Here is a 24745-nt window from a genome sequence, read left to right on the forward strand (position 1 = left end):
TGCTAATGCGATGCGGTCAGGGTGACCTTCGCCCCCCACGCCCGCACCAGAGCAGAGGGAAGGTAACAGGGGCATCTTCACAGACGGCCATTTTCCACCCTCTGTGGAGGAAAACAGAACAGCTTTGCACCACCCCCCCTCCTCCCACCCAATTGCACGTACACACATCTGTCAAGCAATTTTCTCCAACAACCGTTCTCTGACACATACTTCTCGCTCTTTCAGGGGAATTGAAAAACACCACCAGACAAAACAATCCACAGAACCACTCGATGTTATTTATAAACCAGATGCAACAGTGGCCAGCTTTATTTGTCCTGAGGAAAAATATGGTTTATTCCATTTCTAAAAACGTCTTCGTTTTGTTGTGGCTGGCAAACCATAAAATAGATTTTACATCAAGTTAGGAAAAACAGCTATGGCATCAAAGAAGATTCCTTATTTCTGTAATTATTTGTATGACTTTTGCTGTTCTGTAATTGATAGCAGGTAAGGTATTTTAGCCAAAGCATGGTAAAGCCACCATGCAGTGAATCGATTCCCTAAACATACATATTTTATAACACGGCTTTGGAAGTGTGAAATAGTGCAAATATAAACAATTTTCTTCAGTTTGGTTCAAGGGTAGAATAGTTGCTTTTCTTTTATTAGGGAAAAAAATAATAATGACAGGTTCTCACTTCCCTAATAAACTCCCATTTCTACACTGTATTTTCAAGGACATTGCGGCATCAATAAAATGTGCTTAAAGCAGAGAACAAACAGTTGGTCGTTCATTTAAACAAGTTAAGTCAGACAGCTCAAGGCCGACCGTTTCCCAGAGTTCTCCCCAGTCAGTTCAGCTCATCAATCAATTCCATCGACTGCACAAAGAAGCAGTTCTTAGTTACAAAGAGCGATGTTGAAGTTGGATGCAAAGTTGGTGGGTGAGAAACTTACCGGTGGAAGTTTCAGAGGGACCGCATGCCGTAAGTTTTAAATATAGCAGCAGCCACGTGGTGGATTTGGACCAGGGCCCCGGGTCCAGCAGGACTGTGGCATTTCCTATAAGGATGTGCGTGTGATGGCTCAGGGAAGTGGCGGCCATCTTCTGCTGCGGAGCAAGTTGGAGGCCTTATCCTCACACCTCTAGTTACCATCAGTTCCTTGACTGCCTGAACATCTGAGGATTACGGACTGCAGTAAAAATCAATCTGTCACTGTTTGAGATTGAGTGCATCCCGCTAACTACATTTATGAAAAAATAGATGGCAAATTAAATTAAATCAACGAGGCAGGAAAGAGAACAGAAAATGATGATAGCTTGTGTAGACCAGGTAAAGTTATATATATTTCAACCCACTAAAAGTTGCAAATACAACTTTTGAATGAAAGGCACAGTAAAAATCAGACCTAGCTGTCATAATACTCAAACAATTACAGTACAAAAGCAGACAGTTGTCATATACATATACAAAGTCAGACTGTGACCCATTTCTTCTGCGACATCCCTGGGTGGCGGACGAGAGCAGGGGGTAGATGCTACAGAGACGAACAACGGGAGATTCTAGAATAAAATGATCTAATTGAGCTTTATTGCTTTCCCAAACAAGTAGAGGAGGATTTTCATGGATCAGTAAAGAATAGAAGTCATGTGTTCAAGAGAGGGAGGGTGAGAGAAAGTAGGTCTGTGTTTCAGTAAAGATTTGACAGTGACCCTGAAGGTTATATATCATGCAGTGAACTTACAAGCTATAAACTCAATGAACGTGCAATGGATTTACAGTACATAAATAAAAGTGGCAGAAAAGTATATGAACTATAGGTCAACTGAGTTCAAGAAGCATCAGTTCAAGAAGTGTTTGACAGGAATATAAACGTTGAGATGCGTTATAGTTTAAATTAAATTGACACAGTCCAGACAGATGGGATAAATGTGGTGGATGGGGATTGAAGGACAGGGGGTTTGGGAAAAATCACTTTTATTTTGTGGGCATACATATTCCCTTTTCCAAAATGCCTGCTACTGTCAGAGAACAGTGAGAAACCCAACTGCGTATAAAAGCCTATTTGAATCTAGTGCCTGTGTACAATCTGGCTGAAAGGCACCGCTTCAGAATCGTACATCACCCACCCCCCTCTCCTCCCCGCTCTCTTGCTTTTCCCTGGATGCAGAGAAGCGGACCTGATCTTGCAGTTCTCTACTCATCGAGACAGATTCCTTATGTCACTTACAACTGTTCTGCGAGGAACAAGTATGGCATTGTAACTGGGGACCATGTTACATACAGCCAGATTCTTTGGTATATGCAATATATGCACATTTACAATCCCTTAGTTTTATACTTAATGTTCCCCCTACGTCTCTGGTTTCCTCTAAAATTCTGATTGCCAAGCTCTAGGATACAGGAGTCGGGGGCTGAATGTTCCACTCCACCCTACAGTGACAGAATTTCTGTGAGTCCTCTGCCAACCCTAGCAACTGAGAGTCCTTTCAATTTAGCAGGAAAATCGAAAATCAGCAAACCCCATCTCGGCTTCAATAAACAGCAACAAGATCTTCACAAAGCGCAGTATATCAGTCCAAGAGGTCCGGAGCGTTTTGCGAGCCGTCATTAAAATGAAATATCGGCACCGCGAAAGCACCCAGACGAAAATGTTGGTCAGTGGCGAGCCTCGGGCCTGCAGGTGGCCGGGACGATCGTTTATGATCGAGGCCGTGTGTCACGAGGCTGCCCCGCCTTCTCATCTTGTGCTGTCAAATACGCAAGCTTGCCCCTCCACTCCCCCATCACAATCCTCCCGCCTGCTGATCCTCTGGCCCACAGTGGGATTGCAGGGCCAATTGAAAACTTTGCAACCGACCTCCTCTGTCTGCCAATGTAAACTAAGCAACAAAAAAAAAAAAAAAAAAAAAAAACACAAGTGACATGGAGAAGTGAGGAAGCGGTCAGGACGTCCGTGACATAGTCTTGAACGGGAAGAAGAAAAAAAAATCCATGATTGCGGTCGCAGTGCTGAGAAACGGGGGGGGGGGGGGGGGGGCGTTCAGTCTGAATACGAATCCACTCTATTCACTACCTCACGTTATTGCTCAGCTGGGCCAGATACTCCCGCAGCTCTTTCGCCGCCTGGTAGCGGCCGTAGTGTTTTTTGGGCTTGGTGCACTCGTCCAGCAGGGCCTCCAGGTGCCCGTCTTTGGCCACGTCCGCCGGGGGGTCGTGCAGGAGCCCACCCGTGGTGCCCCTCCACGTGGAGTACCTGGAGAGGAGGTTCTGGCAGACGGCGTAGTAGTTGTGGTCAACGGTGACGCGCGAGCACAGGATGTCCTTGGAGAAGGACAGGCAGGCCTCCTTGTCGCAGTCCTCCACCCGGCTCTCGTACCACACGTCGTAGTTCTCGGGCTTATCTGCCAGGAGGGGAAACAGGGAGACCTTCGGCATTCACGCTGCTGAAATTACAGCCTTCCCCACAGATTAGAAATGACTGCTCTGCATCTGTACAGTGCGCCGCATGAAATGCCAATAAACGCTGTCAACCAGCAGCGGAAGGCATTACTATGGAAATGGTATCAGTTTCATGCAGCCATTATAGATTTATATTTGTGTGTAAATCAGGGACAACTCAAAGTCACTTCCTACAGCTAGTAAGTACTGGAGAACAAAATGCAGGTACGTTCTGCCTAAGTCTCTGTCTGAAGGAGGCTGAATAACCAAGCACCAATTTTATTTTATTTTTTTAAAGAAAAGACATTTCAGAAAAATAGAGTGCCCCTTAATGCCACACTAATTTTCCTCCTGCTCTTCTAAACCAATAACTGGTTTAATAGCCTAATTTTTGTTGTATAACTGAAAAAGAAAATTGAAACCAAGCCAGACGCATATGCTTGTGTGTTTAGGCCTTGCTACCCATAGAGCCCGATAAGAATCTTGGTCTTTCCATATGTAACAATACATATTTTTTTAAGAAATAACTCTGCAGGTCAACATCATTCAAAAAACAGGGAAACATAATATTGAGGGCAACTATTAATAAAATGTATTAAACCACTACTGCATTTGAAATTAGTGTAGCAATAAAAAAGGCAGTTTTCTGTTGAGAAAAATCATGCTGTTACAGTACTTACGCAGTTCTTTTGAGTCAACTGTGACTGGCTCGGTTAGTAGACCAGGGCAGACCAGGCGCAGTTTTTCCACTAAGCTGACCGGTACACAGACACCGGTATCTCCCGCTTTCGTCCATTTTATTTAATTTATTTTGGATACTGGCACACAGGAGACTACAAAACAGCAAGTTCAATTCGGTGGAAGCCCCCAGAATCGCATTAACAGAAAGATCAATAGAGCCTCTCAGAGAGAAAACACATAGCCCACTCAGTACTTCAGGAACGTAGTGCACTGTTCCTCTGTCCGAGTTCGGTCAAAACCTTGCTGTTCCGCTGCCAAAACCCTTCCTCTGCGGCCCCCTAACAACTCAATCAATAGGGCTGATACAGCCCAACGCATCGCAGCTTTTAGCAAAAATTGGGGCCAGGTCAATGGCACTGCCCGCCTGCAGATAGAGGGGCCATCAGAATGATCAGATCCCATACCTTTACCCTCTGACCAGTAATTAATTCCTTATTTGTTCATTTAAAAGTCTGTCCAAGGACTGATGTCAGGAACTAGCCTGGAACAAAGTGGCAGTAAAGTGGTGGTCTCAAATCCGCAAAAATGCTGCCTTCTTGGGCAGTATTCTAAGGCAGCACGGCATAGAGTGCCATCCCATTCGAAAGCTTGGAAAAATTACACCTTCTAAGGTGCCTTCAAATATTTCGAATGATTTGGAAGGTAGCATGCATGTATCCTTCACCGAGTAGAATGTCAACACTTTGCGATTAACTTTAGGCTTCTTACTTCCGTTAAATTAATGGTGGCTGAAAACAACGAAGATAACAACGAAGATAGAACAGAAGTGCAAATATATTACAAGCTCCATATTTTGTTTTAGTTATATTTTTTAGACTACATTTTAATAACTTAAAAAAAACTTAAATAGATTCTTTCAGTGTGTTAAGCCTCCATGGGTTTTCCATGAACTAGGCACCAAAGTTGTTTGTAATCACGCATCATGTAATCACGTTACTTTGACGTCTTCCAGCCTTTCAAAGTGCATCTCATTACATGCTGCCTTTGAAGGACAGTGACTCATTAGGCAGCGAGACGTCAAGGCACCTGGTTTGAGACGCAGCTACTGACTCTAATAACGGCATTGCACAATGTTGACTATTGGTAAATTGTTAAACGGCCTGCTTAGAAGACATAGCATATGTATTGTAGTCCTAAACGCAGATTTGTTTTCACAATCAACAAATTAACCGGCTACCTGGACTTCCAGGTACAAATACACTCCCTCACTATAAACTTTACACTTCCAGTTCTTCACTTATTTCTCTTCAAACTGAAACTTGGACACTTGGGAGAGAGCTCCTTTTCCTTTCATAGGCTTATCCTGTTTATGAACCCTGCAGTCAATTCGTCCATGACATGCACAAATATCCAGTTACGCAAATCAAAAGAGTGCCAAAAAAACTAGTTTGAATTTTCTCACGGCCTTCTGTCCCACACACTGTGACAATCTGTCTCTTTCATCCAACGCCAGCTGTATGCTTCCTCACCAACACTATTTGACCAATCGCAGCATCAGCAAACACACTGCTCGCTAGAAACTCTAAGCAAGCCAGTAGGTGCCACTGAACAGCACAGCTGAAACTATTAATACTGCATTTCTCTCCTCGCTTAAGAATTAAGGAAACAAATGTAACATTTCTCCAATATCTCCCGGAACACAGCATCCAATTAAATGCCATAAAAATGATGTAGAAGACCTCTTGTACCCTGTACGTATCTCGACAGCAAGGTAAAACACCCAAAAAACCATGCCTACTCATTTCCATTTCATTTATTTTGAAACCATTTGTCATTTTTTAAAATGCCCTCTGCCTGTCGGACAGAATGCACTAGAGAAAAACAGACGCTCACGGGCTCATTAGAAGAGAAGGACCATTCTTCACTTTCTTCCTGTTCAGTGCTTCCAACGGGGCCAGCATTCTGGCAGCGGGACAGACAAGTTTTACAGTTCTGTGGACAGGCGGACCCTCCCCCCCTAGGGAAGGGGGGTTGGCGTCACCCGTCGCATGTCAAATAAAAAAAAATTTAAAAGGCGCACTCAGTATCCTTCTGCTTTCTCGGCTGGGGGGCCTTGTACCTTGGCCAGCACGTCAGTTTGTGTCACTTCAGCGATCGCCTCGACCCCCACCCCGGGCCCCCAGTTCCGAGCCAACACTGTACTCTCTGTCTGGTCTCATTTCCATCTGCCACAGATGCAGTTTCAGTTTTTTTGTGGTTTTTTTTTTTTCCACGGCCAGGCACTGATATTTAAATCGCGATTTGTGACCGCGTATCGACCTGCGCAGTCTCGTCTTGCGTTTGCATTATTCATCCGCCTGGCAGACGGCCACATCTAGGGTGACCCGCGAGGCTCAAGGTTTACATATTCTCCCCTCATACAGCTGGAAACCTACCCAAGCAATTTTGGGTTAATTATCTTCCTTAGGGGGACAACAGTGGTGACCAACCGTGGATCTGACCTTGAAACCTTTGGTGGAATTGCCAATTTCCTAACACAACAGTCCACTGCAGCCCATTCAAATTTGTTCTCATTAGCGGCTATTGATTAGCGGCATACTGATGATCATCTCTACTTATTGACTGAACTGAATCTGAAGCACAATGCACAAACTACAAGCAGAGGGTTTTATAAAAGGGTTTGGAGAATTGCCTGGACAGATCGACACAAACACGGCAGTCGATAATTACTAAATAATTGCACAGCATGATAAGTGATAGTTAAGAAACACTGATAATGACTGTAGCTGTTCATTAAATAATTATACATCTTGGCCACAGAAGGCGAGACCCACGCTGAATAAATATGTTTTTAGCGACAGTGCAATAGTTAGCCGCACAGAGCACTGAAGAGGACACTTACTCTGCCTTATCAGCCTCTTGTCTGCCACGATGACGTTTTCCGCGTCCACCACGATGACCTTGCCATCCCGCGGCCCAACGGCGAAGTTGTCGAAGCTGACGTCCAGCAGGTAGAGCGCGAAGTCGAAGTCGTTGTTGGTCAGCTGTTCGGCGATGTCCATCAGCTGCCTGGCCAGGTCCACCCGCTGCTCCCACGGGGCGTTGTAGAAGCTCCACAGCTCCTCACCCACATAGTTTACCGCCACCATCCGGCCACACGCGCCCAGGTACTTGGCGAACGGCCAGCCCTCGTCCGAAGGAAAGCTCTGCGGACAGGACGGCAGGGTTTGTATGGACACATTTTTACTCATTTCATCAACAGTGATTGCACACCTAGGGCGGGGGGGGACCCGTTTCTGGGTTTTGCTCTTAATGACCTAATTAGCTAAATAATGTCTAAATAATATAATAATAATATAATAATAATAAGCTAAATAATAATCAGACGTTTGTATATGCACCAGCTACAGCGGCAGACTGCAAGTGTATCCTAAAGATTTTACTCTGCTCAAGTACAGGAGTGAACCAGCATCATTTCGAGAGTGGTTAGAAAAATAAATTAAGGTAATTGGTTGGAACAAAAATCTGATTGCAGACCGACGCTCCTATGGAGAATCTCCATTCAAAATTTAATTTGGTCCCGGATTAGGATTAATCTGTGTCTGTGAAACTGGCCGTAGTTAATAGAATCCAATGTCATAGTGGGCAATAAGAAGATTCTACAGCCTATGAAAAAGTTGCACATCGATATGGAGAGCGAGGGGGTTTTGAAAGTTCGTGCTCAAGTGTGACTGAAATAAATGTTTCGGTCGTGACCTTTGAGTGAAAACTTTCACGTGTCTGCAAGGCGCACAAATGAGTAAACTCTGGAGGAGCTGCAAACCTTCAGCTCGGCCGTTCTCCAAAGAACTCAGGAGCTTTCAACTCATTAAAGGCACTCCTCAAAAACACCCCGCTTCTGCAAAGCCAAGGCAATTAAGGACTGTGAGGAGGGCACATTAATAAAAAGGCAAAAATAAATAAATAAAAGGAATACATTTATGGCCAACTACCTGAGAATTTATAGTTGCAATGCCCGTTGTTTGCTCAGTGATGGGGTTCAGGATTTATTATTATTTTTTAAGCTGGGGGAAACTGTCAGAGCTAATGCCTCGGTTTCGCTGTGGGTAGACTATATAAATAAATTCAAGCATTCCCTGTGTGACTAAGCTGGTGGACCAGGCGGACTGTGCTTCACGAGAAAGACAAGACGAGCTAAAACGAGGATTGGTGAGGGCAAGCGTACAAGGGAATGACGCTTCACAAAACCAAAAATGGGCAAAGTTACCATTGCCATATAGCTCCCTGTTTTGAGTAATCATTGTGGCTTCCGGTGGAGACCAAAACCCGATGGCTTCAAACGGTTTGGTTACTGATGGCTCACTGCAGCTCCACCTCAGCCTTTCCCAACACTGCATTTCACTGCACAGCCATGGGACATAAGGTTCGGTTTCCTTAGTAACAGCATGGTCAAGAGCCCCAAGCAAAGTTGAAATGGAGATCCACTTTTATTAATACAGTGCGATATCACCTAGGTGGCACAGAAGACCCATTTAGAATCCATACGAGTAATGTTAACCTAGTGAACAACAGTTTGTATTGTAAGAAAGCAAACAGCACCAGACTAACACAGCTGTATCTCTAACATTATCCCAAAAGGAATTCTGAAGAAAGGAGGGCCTTTCTTTCTGGGAGGGTTGGGGGGGGGGGGGGCAGAACATGTGACTTGGAAGTGCAGGCAAGCAGGACGGGGGGGGCCAGGTGGCCAGACCTAGCAGACACTGCAGAACAGAGGTCTAGTTGGTATACGGCAAAAAAAAAAAAAAAGGGTGGAAAAATCCAAAAGTGTTTGTTTGAACTTGCAACGAGTCATGTTCTTGCATCAATTCTTCACGCTGGGAATATCCTTGGGCATAAGCTCCTAAATACTTTGAAAGTCTTGAGATCGGAGAGGAGCACGGCTTGCCTTTGTTCCCGCTGCATTTAAGAAAACCGAATAACACTGGGATGTGCAGGATATGTAAAAGGCCTGTTTATTTTTGCCTCACAGCTGTAGAAAGCGGAGCATTGCTCGTGCAGGTGATTAAATATGTATGGTACTGCGGTTAATTGCCTCAGACAATCAGAGAGGATAGCCGTGACAGCAGGACGCCTCAGTGCAGCAATAGAAAAGGTAATGCCGGTGTGCTGGGCGGTAGAAGCAGGTGCGTGGCACACTACCGCTTCAATGACCTTGCAGATAGTGTGAGCGCCCTGACTCAGCCAAGTCACATTAATAAATGGTGGCCACTGCATCCATCATATGGCCATCGGAAATGCACAGGATTGTGGGCAAAGGCCCCAAGAAGTGATCTGAGGGGGTGGGGAATTGTGCCAAAACATCAGAGCCGTTCCATGGGAATACAGCCAATTTTTGTGAATTCTACATAGGTTTTGAGTTATGCCTCTTTAAAAAACATAATAGCATAACACAGAAAATAATTCAAATTGAAGGGAAAAGCGAAGTTTCTGCGAAGTTAAGGAACATAAGGTGCCACTGGTTCACTCATCTGGTTCACAGTTCACACGACAGAAACTCAGAAACTGGGATAAGCACCAACAGCATGAGCCACGCCACCACAGCTCCCACGTACGTTCATGAGGGAAGCTTAAATAAGCCATGGTCATCTCGACTGAACTTGAGACTACCAGAATCTGCCCGTGCTCACAGCAAGAAGCCTCATCGACTGAACACGTAATAGGTGCAATCGCTTCATTTTTGATAGAAAAGGGTTTTGCTCCTGTATCTCAGTTGCAGTGCGGTTTGAATGCCTGGAACGGGAACGAGACCGTTGGCTAGGACATAACCTCGGTTCCCTCCCCCTTCAATCCGTGCCTCACGCCACCAGGGCAGGCGACGCGTGACATTATCCTGTTACCTTACACCTCCCAAACATTTTCCCCTACGCTCGTCTCAGGAAAGGCTTCAAATACACGCGTGCAGTCCAGGTCGAAAAGCATTTCTCAGTGCAGCCATTCATTCCTGCGAAGGGAGCAATTTATTTTTGCTTTCCCCTTCGTTCCCATTGCCAATTCACTTAGCTGGATGTACAGTATCCATATGCATTTCCCCAATTTCATATTACAGATTAAACGGCAAGGGTGTCCATTCAACCTGCAACAAAACAGGTTATGTTAAAATATGTAAAAATCTTTTTCGGTGTACATACTGAAAACTATGTAGGCTACTCCATGTCCTTTTAATGCAGACTTTGCGCAATTAAATATTGTAACAGATTGACCTTTGCAATCCTGAAAGTTTGTCAAATCTAGAGTAAATGGAGTACACTGGACAAGAAAATGGTTAGAATGTAGCTAAATTTCTCTGAACGTAATCTACTTAAAATCCCCAAATGATATACTTATTTCCAGGGTTTCGCGGAGTGTGATGGTGCCCTAACCATAAACTAGTGTCCTCAAAATATTTCTATCAAACATACAGCCCACTGTCTGACATACCAGCCACGGTATTTTCCAACGATAGTGCAGAAGTATCATAAGACATCCACCATTGTAATACAAAGCTCCCTGCCTCCTCCCCTCTGATTTATGAGACCTCCTAAAAAATATGGCTTAGTTCCTGAAAAGTGTGCTCCCAAATAGTCAGGCCCAGAAAAATTTGGAGATTTGTGTACAATACATTGAGAAAATTTCACCGACTTAACTCATCCAGTATACTCAACTTGTAATTTTTTGTAAAGATTGTAAAGAACCCAAGATAAAAAAAAATAAATAAAACTGCCCCTGGATAGTAAATGTGTGGAACTGCTTAGGTCTTAGATTATCACCAGATGTCTCTTCACGTCCCTGATACACTGGTCTGCATTACCTCCCTCAAGTCTTCAGATATCCTCCATCGTACCCAAAATCCTCACAGTGCAAAAACAAGGGGCTGTTAAAATGAAAGGGAGCAAAGACCTCACGCTCGGAAGTTTGTTTTCCGTTTCAGGGAGACTAGTTGACGGGTTGCGGAGCTCTGGGGAAACGGGGGACCACACGGAGCCGGTAATTTCAGCTCCCTCCTGAAGAGGTGGACGGCGGCTTTCACAAAGGGCTCTCCCTTGGACTCCCAAGGGAAACCTTAGACCCGCGGCATAATGACTGAACTACTTCGCTCGGCCGAGGACAATCGGCCCTTGTTCTCCCAGCTCAAAATGCCCTCGGACAAGACCACTCCGTGTAGTTACATTTGGGTGAAGAAAAACACAGGGAAAAAAAGAAAACTCCAAGAACATCGCTACAGTATCCCTTTAGAGTGGACCAAGCAACTCGAAACATAACTTTTCTAGGCCGCACAACAGCATGCAATTTCCCCCCAATCTTTCCTTTCATCTGAAAATAAAATTGTATGGACCCAAATGACTTTCTGAAAATTGCATTGAGATTAGCCTACTTGCGGTCATTCTCCGCTAAGAAGCAAATTACCGCTCCCTTGAGTCAGATCTCACAATGCAGAACATGACACTTAAAAGGACAAAAAAAAAAGCCCCCAGTGACAGCAGCAGTGGTTATACAGCCCAACTCGCATCCTACCGGACCTGCAACCAGAAGGTTGCGGGTTCGGTTGCCGCAACCTTCAGCTAGTCGCTGAAACATCTCATTTGCTTTAATGGAACATCCGGGTCAAACGGAGGATGCGCAAGCTCACTTGTACATCTGCTAATCAAACAAAAAATAATGTATAGAAAATATCATAAATAATAATAATGAATATGAATACCCTGAAGCGCAAACGCAGCTCACAGCTGCAGTCCGACATCTGCCGACCGCGTGAGCCCTGAAAAGATCTGGGACTCCAGGTGCGCCTCATGGACGTCCCAGGAGAAAGCGCAGCTGTCGCCCGGCGCAGGCGTCCGGAGGCACTGAACTGAATAAGTCACCGGCGGCCGCGCGGCGCTCCGAGGTACGGGGCCCAGCTGGGAGACGTGAAACCCGAGGAGCGGTTTGTCCACCCTACACCTCCTCCCCCCCCGCGCTCCGTTCCCCCTCGGGTCTGCAGCCAAACACGTCCCGACGTGATTTCTGCGAGTCGGCACGCCAGTTATTGCTGAAAACCCGGACGTGTCCCGCATCTCGGCAGGCTGCTCCCTGCTAGCGCGAAGCTAATGAAACCATAAATTAAAATGTAACGTCAAAAGCGGAACGCGAGGGGGGGGGAACTTACGACCCAGGACGAGCCAGCTAATTACCAGCTTTTTAAAAATAGAATTGGGAATGGGGGTGGTGGGGCTTTAAAACTAGTTAAGCAGAGGGGTCTGGCAAGACTCCTCCGGTGGTGCTCCACTCAAAGCACTTGCCCTTTATTTTAAACTCCTCCACTGACCCTGCAGCACAGCCCTGTCTGGTATTTTCCGGGCCATTAAAGTTTAACCGGTTGGCCCGGAGCGAGCGCAGAGGCCCAGTGGGGATCTCTCTCACTCTCTCCCCCAGTCCCTCTCGGTCTCTCTCGCCCAGACACAGCCCGCTGCAGTGCGTCAGGCATGTCAATCTCTGCCCCTGTTAAGGAGGTGGGGGGGTGACGAATACAATAGTGAGAAACCAGCCTCTCATACTCATCCTCCAGAGCAGCAGAATGCGAGGAATGAGAAATGGCAGGCATTTATATAGCACCTTTATCCAAAGCGCTGTACAATTGATGCTTCTCCATTCACCCATTCATACACACACTCACACACCGACGGCGATTGGCTGCCATGCAAGGCCCCGACCAGCTCGTCAGGAGCATTCGGGGGTTAGGTGTCTTGCTCAGGGACACTTCGACACAGCCCGGGCGGGGGATCGAACCGGCAACCCTCCGACTGCCAGACGACTGCCAGACTTACTGCCTGAGCCATGTCGCCCCCAGGAGCAGGACTAATTTCCATCTAATATAGGCTAAAACCATTGACAACTTTTTTTTATGACAAGTATTTCAGCAATTGACATTTAACCATACTGTAAGGCCATCCACATGATGAGTGTGGAATGAACAGGCCATTTCCTGCTTGATGTTACCATGTACAATTCTTTTTATATCTTTCGCCTAAGGTTGATAACAATATTCCCAAGATACATTTAACGGACAATAAATATTTGTATTCCATTCCATTCCTCAAGCGCTAGCTAACACGCACACAGATTTGCTCAAGTTGAAATCAATGAAGACCTAACCCTTCCCCTGGCAGGAGTTTCCATTCAGTATAAAATTTAGAGCGGGCACGCAGGGACTGGATAGACGAGCCGTGGCACGGACTACTCCCAGGTGAAATTCGGGGGAAAAAATCGAAACGGCCACTCAGAATCTTCCCGTGGTGGGAGTTGCTGTCCCCTTTATGTGCACCCAGTCATCTTTTCTCCTCAGAAACCAAAACTCAATCTGCTTTCTCAACGCCAGTCTGTAACCAGTATGCAGGCTCGGAAAATTGGAGAGCAGGGAAAAAACAGATGGGTCAGAGGAGGAGAATCTAAACAGCACTAAACCTAGCCACACTAAACTGAGTTTAATGAAAATGTAATAAATATGCAACCAGACCGAGGGCATGAGTCAACGTATCTGAAACGCATGGCATTGTGTGCTTCAGGTAACAATTTAGCCCATCTTATTTTGGCTTTTAAACTGAAAAAGAAAAACGGTTTTAGCAATGTCCAGGCAAACTATTTTGCTTCTTTCCAAAGAAAACAGAAATAACAGTTGCCAAAATAGTGCAGAAAACAGAGAGCATGTGCCAGCGCCGAGTGGCTGACTTCAGAACGTCTTGGGAGATGTGAACGGGGGGGGCTGGAGTCCCAAAGAGCCCTCTGCCAGGGCATTTACCTAACCAAACACAGCTGCCGTCTGTGTGCAGAACGGATCAGGCTTCGAGGGCGGGACGGGCCCCTTCAGAGGGAACACCCAGACTGGCCTCCTAGTGACTGCAGGCAACCTTCCCAGCAGGCTGTGCGACCCGGGGGGGTCACTGCACCACAAACCCCGATTACAGGGTTAGCTAGCCAACTTAACCAGCTTTAACCGTGGGCATTCCGTACCACAAAGCTGACTCGCTATTAATTGGGGTACATGGCCATGGTGAGTTACACTGCACAGCTAACTCAGCCGCGGGCAGGTTACGTGCGGGCGAACAAGTACCACCCTTTGATCAATCGACTCCGACTCTGGAAAAAGGCATCTATATTCCTGAAGGATCACGTAGAGCTAGGGGATAGTGAGTAGGTTTTCATCACAGGGCAAGATTTAGAGATCAACAAAATGTGCTAGCTTTCCCCAAGGATATGCTACAGGAGAGGTACACATTTAATAGAGGGAATACAGTACATAGGCAAGCTTTTTCAGCCCTCTGTACAATCCACTTAAAACTTAAATATGAGATGGTGAAAGGCCCCAAGTCCCATTATTATTGAATTTATGAAAAATTATGGTGCGATTGCTTCGGGCAAGATTTTAAATATGCCATGTCAGGTTTAAAGTTTAGAAGCTCGAGAGTATGCAGCTAGCACATTAGAAATAAACTGTAGAACAAGTTTAGACCGTTCAGATCTTTATTAATTAGGAGTGTCAAGGTAAATAATCTCTTCGTTATGAAGCTACGATTGCCAACTTTTCGCGAATTCTCCTCCCTGGCTTTGTTGCTTTTTGTGATTAGAATAGCTTTATACATGTATCTGTCCCTTACAAGTCTTAGCCTTTGGTGCCCCTAACTGTTCCCTGACACATTTTGTACAGGGCTATAGTACATTTCCAACTTTGTTTGCCAGAGAAAGCTTTGCAGAAAGTAGCAAAAGAAATTCCAAAAAAATAGAACTGAAGTGCAATATACCAGGGGCAAAATCATAAAATGGCTTAGTCGAGCAATAAAACCATCCCAAGAGAACCGCTTGCTCAGTTTAAAGATCCTACATTCATGCATAATTACTAAAGTCGTTTTGTGCCCAATTTGAGCCAGCTTATACCCCCTGATCACCGCAGTGGCCAAGGTCCGCTCAGGAACATCCTTTTGCTTACCACCACTTCGACCCTTAATAACTGAAAAATATCACCACTTCGACCCTCAGGAACTGAAAATATCACAAACTATGACTGTCTGCTACACAATTCGTTACCTTCAAAAGTGGCTCCCTACCAGAATCTATCAAAATTCTTCTCTAACAAAGTTAAGCATTTCCATTTGGGGAAAGAGTGGAATTTTATAGCCAGCACATTTAGTCCTTTTTCATGCTCAAATGTCTAAAGGAATTGTATACTCTGAATGTAACTGAGAATCCATTAAGACTCTCGACTGTAGTGGATCAAGCACGGTTGGATCACATCGCATTGCTTCACATTCAATCCCTCTAGGTGGTTTATGTGCTGTATTGGCCCTTTCAAGTTTTATATACGATAGCTGACAGTGTTCTTCAGCCAAATGGCTTCGGTGATGCATCCTGGCATTTCCCCGCTGCTTCAAACAAAATTTGAGAGATTTTTGAAATCCCACTGAAAAGACATCGGGGGTTGGGAAATCGATATTTAAGCAACGGTTTAAAAAAAGCATTTGCAACCGCAGCTGTTAAGGCTCATCTGGCAAGCACTTCTGAAAAGCAACACTCGGAATCTGTTTGTTCAAAAGTCTCTGTATGTTTACTTTAGTAATGCTGCGGTTTTCAGCCTCTGATGGAGAAGGGAGAGAAAGAAGAAGTAAAAAAAAAATAAAGAAGAAAAAAACGCAGATGTGCTCTGAAACGGATTCTAAATTTATCAGTGTGATCCCAAAACGGCTTCTCTGAAACTCTTGGACCACACCGTAATTACAGTTTAATAACAGTTCCTCAAACTGAACTGAACTCACTGTCAGGAGATCAGGTGAGAAGCGACAATAGGAGGTTGGAACTTCAGTGACAACCATTCCTGGCACCTCGCATGCCAGCTTCAGCAACACAAAACGGACAGAAAATTGCTAAGGGTTCTGCTTTCGGGAGCACAAGATTTAAGTGGCTTTTCTGTCGGCACCAAAGGTACTGTTCCACTGTCTAGCCATCTAGCCATTGTGCCCATTCAATGATAGTTAATGAGGACTTCCTTAAGTATATCATTTGGATTTAAAGCTATGCTGCTAAAAACAGCTGAAAAAGTAGAAATTGTGAAAGAAAAAAGAAGTTGCTAGTATTTAAAGGCCACTTCAGTCAAAAAAAATAAAAAAATCTTTTGCATTTCATAAGGATTTCCTTGTTCTGTGACCCCCCTTCCTTGAAAAAACATTTTTAGCCCAAAGCTATATTGTCTTCCAGACTCTTGTACGTGACTAAGCACAGACAGAGTCCTCCAATTCCACTGGGTGCATAGTAACACCATTGTTAGCCAACTGCTAAACACATTGAATTGTTCTTCAACCAAGAAACTGGGTTTCGCACACAAATACTGTACACTGCAGCCCATTTGGTTTCAGATGCTGAAAAAAATAAAAATAAAAATAGATTCAAGACCTGGGTTGCATTGCAAATTAAATAAAATGACACTGCTGAAACAGTCCAAATCCCTAAATCCAAAAGTGAAAAACTGTTATGATCTGGTGCCAGAGCCTCAACACAGCATGAATAGAAATGAAATTCAGAAAATGTGATTATCTCAGTTTATTTCAGTAATGTGGAAACAGCAAGCCACAGCAACTGCTGTTCTAAACATGGCTTATTTAAGGAAAACAACCACACAAGAAGGGCTTGTAGTTATAGTAACCTCAAATGCCGACTTTTAGCATTAAGCAGTACATCAGATTTCCATTTCTGCACTTACCATATTAATATTAGTTATTTTTCAGTTATGTAGGGGAGGTGGAGCGTATCTCAAAACATTGCCATCAACAACCCACCCTCCCCAACTCAAACCCCTTTTTCCTTCACAACTGTATCCAGATAATGCACATCCACCTGGTCAAAACCCTGCGGAAAGCCATGAGGTCATTCTTCAGTGGCACCAACCCAAAACTGACATTTAACATTGATGGAATTAGTGCAGAAGGTTTGCCGGGGGAAGCAAAACCCACAAGGCTAATCACTTTTAATAGATCGCTCTCCTGTGCAGCTGAACTTGCCGTCGTCTCCCAAATTGCCCGGGGTGTCAGGGGCCAGATTGAAAAATGTAGAGGTCAGAGCAGATATTGACTGCCACCGCGGACAAGACCCCTTTGTTGCTCTAACCCTTCTGGAGCAGAGGTCGGTCGAAAAGGACTAGGAGAGGATCTGCCCATTCCAATTGGGTCCTGAAACTGGAGATTTGGCCCAATGTTAAACACCATTTCGTACATGACAAGGGCAACATCCCTGCAGAGCAGTGGCAACCAACGCGGTTTCTGAATATCTACCATCCTGTAGGTTTTCACTCCAACAAAGCACACCTCATTCAAGAGCTAGAGATCTGCATTGAGTTGATAATTAGTAGAGACAGGTGTGCCAAATTAGTTGAAATGAAAACCTACAGGATGGTAGATCTCCAGGACCAGGGTTGGTGACCAATGCTGTAGAGCGTCTTTTCAGGGACAGCCTCAGTTCAACTGTGACGCTTAAGATAGGTAGAATTAGTGATTTTAATTAAAATTAGAAAGTGGACAAACTAGCCCATGGCTGATTTCTACAAGATTTGTCATACAGTATCTCACAGCAATGTGAAAGACTTGAAGATTTCCTGTATCCATTAACAGATGCTTCCCTTTAATAATTCAACACATACATTGTTAAACATACAGAACAGCACACTACCATAACTCACTTAACTTAAAGGAGACAACACAGAAACTTTCACAAATACACTGTACGTTGAAGTGGATTGGGTTGCTTGTCACATAAAACAAGCCGTACTGAAATGTTAGATGAAGGGTTTGATCACATCATATAAATTTAATGGGAGAAGTCTGTTTGCAGTGCAATTAATTGACAGAACCCATTCTGCTCATTATCAAGGCCGATTCAAGCACAAAGAATGGGATCATGTTTTAATACCACAGTTAATAAATCAGACACAATGTGGGCTTCCATCAAAGCTGGAAGATGGCTTTAAAAATTGTGCAAGAGACGCAGCGCATGACAGACAGCGCTTTACAAGGTAGGGTGACTAGATTCCCTTGAGGACCATGTATACAGCACAATGAGAACTTACAATAAAGGAATGTAGAATCAGAGAAACCCATTAAAATATGCTGACTAAAATACGGGAAAATCTATATTTTCCTCAGAATAAGTCGATGTGTGAAAAGGGGCTGCCCTGGGAAATACAGGACATCTGGTCATCCTACATAAAGGTCAAATATTACACAACAAGCTTTGAGAGGCCAATGCAACACAGTGGATCCCACCCAATGTGGCTGCCCATAGTAGAGCAGTGTCACAGTCGACAGACAGCGAGCCCACACGGCGTACAACCTACCTGGAGAACCAACGGCTCCGGATTAAAGGCTAGGGTCATGAGCAGCTGCATCCGTTCGGTGTCCTTGAGGTTCTTGAGAAGGAAACTCCCTGAGTCTTTAGTCTCGGCATACCTCCGCACCACCCGGTCCAGCAGCCTCTGGGACGGGCAGTGCACCAGGTCCGACCAGCCCTCCACCACGTCCGGCGTGAGGAGCCTGACGTCCCCGTTCAGCCGGGCGAACTCAGTCTTGTACATGGCCTGGATGAGGTCGCACCTCGGCCTCCCCGTGGCCCGTTTGCAGATCTTCTGGTCGATGTCGCCCAGCTCCTGGTTGGAGCCCAGCCGCTTGAGGACGATCCTGCGGGTGCCCTCCCTGGGCTCCCCGTACTGTGCAAAGTGGACGTTCTTGACGTTGAAAAAGTCGAGGAAGCGCAGGCGCCCCCATGTCTCGAAGGAGACCTGCCCATTCATGAACTTGCGGCACCAGCTGGTGCCGAAGCAGGCGGGGCACTTGTTGAGGTTGATGAAGCGGCGGTCGGTGAGTTCGTTCCTCTGGAACGAGGCGAACAGGTTGTGCGTGTTCATCACCAGGATGACAAAGAGGCCCACCAACAGCAGGAACTTCAGGCACCGGTACAGACGGCCAAACTTGAGGGAGAGGAAGCGCAGCATGTTCTCGCTGCGACACGGAGAACGAGGGGCTGTGGGTAAAGTCTGGCCTGGGATGGGGTGAGGGGGAGAACGGGCCGGTCACTGCTTTGTCATCGCGGTGTGATATATCCTCATTTAAAGACCTTGCCTCTGATGGGGCCACTGGAGCGCTCCGCTGCCAAGCTCTCCAAGACCCCACTGTCCCATGTTCCGCAAATTTCCGCGGAGTTCCGCCAGCCCGCCGAGTCAAATCACTACCTGAAACAGAAGGTGCACGTCAGTCCAGAGACAAAGGTAGACAAGCAACGTCTGTTCTACTCATAGACGTTTAAATGTCATCAATTTAAAACCCTCTGGAAAAGCTCTCAAGACAGAAAAACAAAAGCAGGTGGCCTTTTTACAATTGGACTTTAGTTATTTAGGGCACACTTTCTTCAAAGCCTATTCTGAAAATGTATTTTAGCTTGATACACACAGCCATACGCCAACTTTAATTAAAGCATTTATTCAGAATTAGCAAGCCTGGGAGGATGTCATTTTCAATAACTTCAGATACCATATTACATATGCAGATGATTGGTTTAATTTCAGACAAAGAAAATGAAATTATAAAACAGAGGCACCGAAGATATGTCTAAACAGTGAGAATTTGTATGCAAGCCTACAGCAGGATTTTAAATATACCCCACCAAATCAGTGATACTGGTTTGACCAAAGAAAGGGGACTACAAATATGACAGTTTCTTGCTGGATCCAACAGCAAATGCGCCATATTTCTGCAAGGAATTAAGATAGAATGTTTAAAAAGTTTAACACTTTGAAAGTAAAGTTCAAAAATCTTTATTTTAAGTCGAAGACTGTTATTTACTGTTGCCACTTATCACCCCAATGGATTACATTTACATTATAATCTGGGCAAGAAGCCATAAAGACTGTTTTCTGTACTTTGCAGGATGGCGGAGGACAACTGGTAGCATTCTGCACCCCGGGAACCCAAAAAAACATGCTTGGGTGACATTTCATGTACAACGATCAATTCTGCAGTAAGCAATGCGTCTGAACACTTTCAAAATAAAACCACCAGAACACATCAGGTTATCAGTTCATATAGTGATCTAGGTTCACACCCCAAGGGTGATAATTGCACTGTTAATCGTTTGTTACACCTTCACCTCCACATTTATAAGAAAAAGAAGAAAATAAGGGCAGGCTCACTTTTGCTATTCAAAAAACAAAGAATAGAATGTCGGAACACTGTATGACAACCCCTAACTCTCCAAAAAAGAAAGATGGAGTAAAAAGAAGGGAAAGGGATAGCCTGCACAGTGCCACATTTTACATGTACTTCAGCAAAGGCTGAAACTCAATGCACATTAGAGTTCCCAAGCAGTAGGTGGTGTAGATATTAGCATTCAGAAAAAAATGACAAGCATGGCTTGCGCAGAGCACCCCTGACGCTTAACCAGGCAGGCTGTCCAGGTTCAACCCCCAGCTTTTTAAAGCAGGTGAGAGGGACAAGCTGGAACAAGCACGAGAGTCTAGCTCCTGCCCACACCCGGCAGAGGGGGATGTGTTCAGTGATCACATCAAGACTGCTGAATTCCTGAGGCTCTTCACGCCAGATCTAAATCATCTAAGAGACCGTTATTAATCTGGCTCTACCACTCCCATTGGATCCCATTATAACCAGCGCTCAACGTGAACGATCAAACTTCACAATCACAGGACACTTTTATATTCACATCACAATCCAGAAGGGTGATCCTTGCAGAATAAAATCATGGATTTGCGCCCATTAAGTAGCAGTACAGGAAGCTACTGGAAACCATTACAAATATAGAACTCATCTGACTACAGGCTAGTAAATTCTACATTTAAATGAGGCGCCATACTCAAATATCACATTCATAAAAATCTAAAGAGGAGATTTGGGTACTACACATATTCACTCACCCACCAGAAATGACACCTCAAAGCTTTGGCCATGACACAGTCAGCAATACACAATATAGAACACAATAGGCAGGATAAATTATAATTGAACATTTAACTGCAATCAGCTCAACACTGAAGGATGTTTACCCTAAACACCATGCAGTTCTGCAAAATTTAGCATTTATGATAAGCCAATTCTTTTTTCCACTGCAGACATGTTTTCAGTCCTGGACAAAAACACTGGTTACATTTAGCAGTCCATTCCTAAACAGACTAACACAATTGTATTTCACTTCCATTTCAATTACTTTTCTGTCTATGATATGCCCCGTCACAACTGGTGGGGGGATTAAGGGCAGCTTTTAACCACAATCGAGAGAACGAGGAAACTGCACTCTTCCTGTCATCTTTATCCGCATGCAGTCCACAGCTTAATCAAAAACCATTTTAGATGTACAATTAGCAAGTTACAACTGAATACAAGCAGCGGTGTCCAAAAGTTTACTGAATGCACAAATAATGCCTCGATTTATATTACGCAGTATGCAAGTACCCTAACTACGTCCAGTAACTGGCGGACATTCCATAACATCAAGCACGTTAATCAACACCTCCGAATATAAGGCATCGGTTTGCAGCTCTACGTGGCCGTCAATAAGTCGTGTTTGGATCGTTTCAACTGGGAGATTATAGGGCGCAAAGTATCCCATAACATTAGTCACTTATTAGACGCACTCATCAAGAACGACGGAGAAAACTTGATAGCTTCAGCGTTAGTCACAAATAAGGAATGAGATAAAGCGGTGGATCATATAAAAAGTGGGTAGCTAGGCTACTATTGGCAGATGTAGTCAAGCAGTAAACCACTTCTAAAGCAGCCTATGTCAGAGGTGTTGCGCGTTCGATTTCTCTACTTTGCTGCCAGATGCCTCCCATTTCAAGCGCACACCAGAAAAAGGAAAGCCATACGTCGTGCATCCCCCACAGAAACTCCACACTACTTAGTTTAAAATTAAAATCTGACAGGTCTACAATGGCTGCGTTGAGGGACGATAGGTGAACACATCAAAAATGTCATTAGAGACGAGACATCTCTCTAGGCTTGAATAATGTTGCGTTAAGCATAAAATACATAAATTAAAATGTTTGCAGGAAGTGTCACAATACAAGTATGGAACGACAAACTACATCAGGGGTCTCCAATTTTATCCTAAATGGGCCGCCGTGAGTGCAGGTTTTTGTTTTAGTCCAGCACTAAGGCACCGGATTCTACCTGATTGAAGACTACGATTAGTTCTTCAGTTGAATAAGGCGTCGAAGTGCTTGGCCAAAACAAAACATGCACCCATATCGGCGTAATTCTGATAAGATTGGACACTCCAAACAAGCGCTTCGCTACAAACGGTTTACCACTTATTGATAGTTGAGCCATTTTATTTGCTGCAGAGAGCTGGATTTGAATACTTTTTCCGAGACAGGCTGGGATGTCGCAATGGATGTCTGATCAGGTAGCCGACAATGCACATAAGTGTCCCATTGCGTCCAGTTCTTAGAATTGCCTACTCATTTTAATGTCTTAATTCTCAAGCGCGTTACCTTTACCAAATCCATGCCAGTGGATTTGTTCTTAAACTACCACTTTAGCTCTAACGTCTAGTCCTCCGAAAGTTCAAAGACCACGACCGCTTCCCAGAAGCGTTAAATAAACGTACATAAAATAAAAATGTGTAGTATGCTCTAATGCAACAAATTAATTGAGCTATTCACGGATCAGTGTGCAATGAAAAAAACAATTACTCCTCATTCCCTGCGAAATGTTCTTGTGCCAAGTTCCAGGAACAACTTGGAAACAACTCTGAAAACTATTGTGATTGCTCGAGCCACCTTCCATAGCTACACTGGAATAGAATGAGGACTGAAATATCAGTTTCCACCTACAAACAAAAACACTAGCTAACGTTAATTTGCTGGTCATTGGAAGCACGAGTCGCGCAAACTTAAAATCTAATTTAGTCAATTTTATCAAAGGTGCGGTTACTTAGCGGCGCTTAATGAAAATACATGTTGATGCATATAACGTTAGCTAAATTGGGAAAACAACTGGAGAAAATAACAAACAGAACAATTTACAATAGGCTAGTTCTACAGATCCTTCCAAGGACAATAGCTGGCTAGCTCTTCTTTCCAATCATTCTGCAACGGTCTTCATCCGTTGGTAAGCTAGTTCACATGTAAGCATCAGGTAGCCTACCCTAATTGCTATATAGGTACAACTAAAATGGCATCTTACACGTTATATTTAACGAAAGGTTTTATGATCGATGATGTAAACCAGTCAGCTAGCCATCTAAAAACATTGCCTATGAATTATTTCTGCTGTAGCTAGCTACGATACCCTTCTTGAAGTAACTTACGTTTCGTCTATTGCTATTAGTTGTAAATCTGTGCAAAGTTATTTTTAGATAGTTTCCCCTTTTTTCTTAAAACTGCAACTGACTATAGCTAGCTAGCTAGAGGACAGATAGTAACTTTACGAAAGAGTACGTTCGCCAAACAACATTTTTAAAGAAGCTATCAATACAATATCCATACCCCGGTGCAAACTCAAAGGCTCCAATTATAACCTCGTTTTCAGTGAAATCAACATTTGCAGGTTCGGTTAACTCATCCTCCTCAAGGCTGTACTGAAATGTCAACGTGTTTCTTTCTCAAAAATAAAAAATCTTGTCTTGCACGTTAGAAATCCATTTCTTTATTCCTTTCCGATGCATTCCTTTAAGAATAAATCGATTTCTGTCCTCATCTCACTCCAACTTGCTCCTCTCAGGCGCTCAAGCACCACAATGGATTCTACTCCGACTTTTTCAACAGTACTCGATGGATTTTTACGACGCTCTCTCACCATTTACTGTACTGGTTTCCAGGCAACCATGTCACAGTCGTTAGTGCTGCAGCTCCGCCTCTCTTCATAAATAGACTAATCATTCTTTTTCAGATAGGCTTCTCGCGGAAAAGCACCTAATTTTCGAAATTAATTGACCGTATAATATTTGTTTTTCACAATAGTTGTACAGTAGGCAACTTGTTTTTGAGCTTCGCATAGCCTACATCAACAACGAATGCACATTGGTTGTATTGTTTCCTTGATCCGCGGGGTTTTTTTTTTATATTGTTGCGGAATAAACTAATCCATGTGGTTTAGCCATTACCATTATTGTCACTTAGGACAGTCTTAACCAAGGACATAAGAGCTCGCAGTTCGTTAGGATACCGTCCGATGTTTTGTTTTTAAATTCCACTAGCCTTGATCTGCATGGTATTGTCACCGAATAGGCTTACTGTAAAATTCATTATTCATCATCTTCATCAACATCAGCTTCAAGATCTGACATAAGGGCAGCCTCAACTGCCTGAACATAGCCTATAGCCTATAGGTTTAGCAGCCTTCTAATCAACATTCTGAACTTGAAGCCGTTAAGTGTTTGTGTACTGGAATAACAGCATATGTGGAGGCACCAACGCCAGTTGTGTGTATAGGATTGCAAACCTTTTGGTGACTAATCGCTATGAAAACATTCCAATTAAGTGCAATCCACAAATCACACATACTGTTATTCCACTGCACAGACACTTTAACTGTTCAGAATGTTGCTGCTTAACAAAACCTACAGTATATTACTGAAAT

General features: G+C 44.2%; 1 protein-coding gene across 1 annotated transcript; it reads right to left on the reverse strand.

Annotated features, from left to right (window-relative positions):
* Positions 1 to 1944: 1944 nt before the first annotated feature.
* On the reverse strand, positions 1945 to 23917 carry LOC133129487 (divergent protein kinase domain 2A). The gene is made up of 4 exons (XM_061243619.1): positions 23653 to 23917; positions 18493 to 19383; positions 7009 to 7312; positions 1945 to 3388 (listed from the first exon to the last, which is right to left on the reverse strand). Exons 2-4 carry the CDS (start codon positions 19144 to 19146, stop codon positions 3057 to 3059), a joined length of 1290 nt encoding a protein of 429 aa, XP_061099603.1. The 5' UTR covers positions 19147 to 19383; positions 23653 to 23917; the 3' UTR covers positions 1945 to 3056.
* Between the last annotated feature and the right edge of the window lie 828 nt (positions 23918 to 24745).

This window comes from Conger conger, chromosome 5 (assembly GCF_963514075.1).
Source record: "Conger conger chromosome 5, fConCon1.1, whole genome shotgun sequence".
NCBI lineage: Eukaryota > Metazoa > Chordata > Actinopteri > Anguilliformes > Congridae > Conger > Conger conger.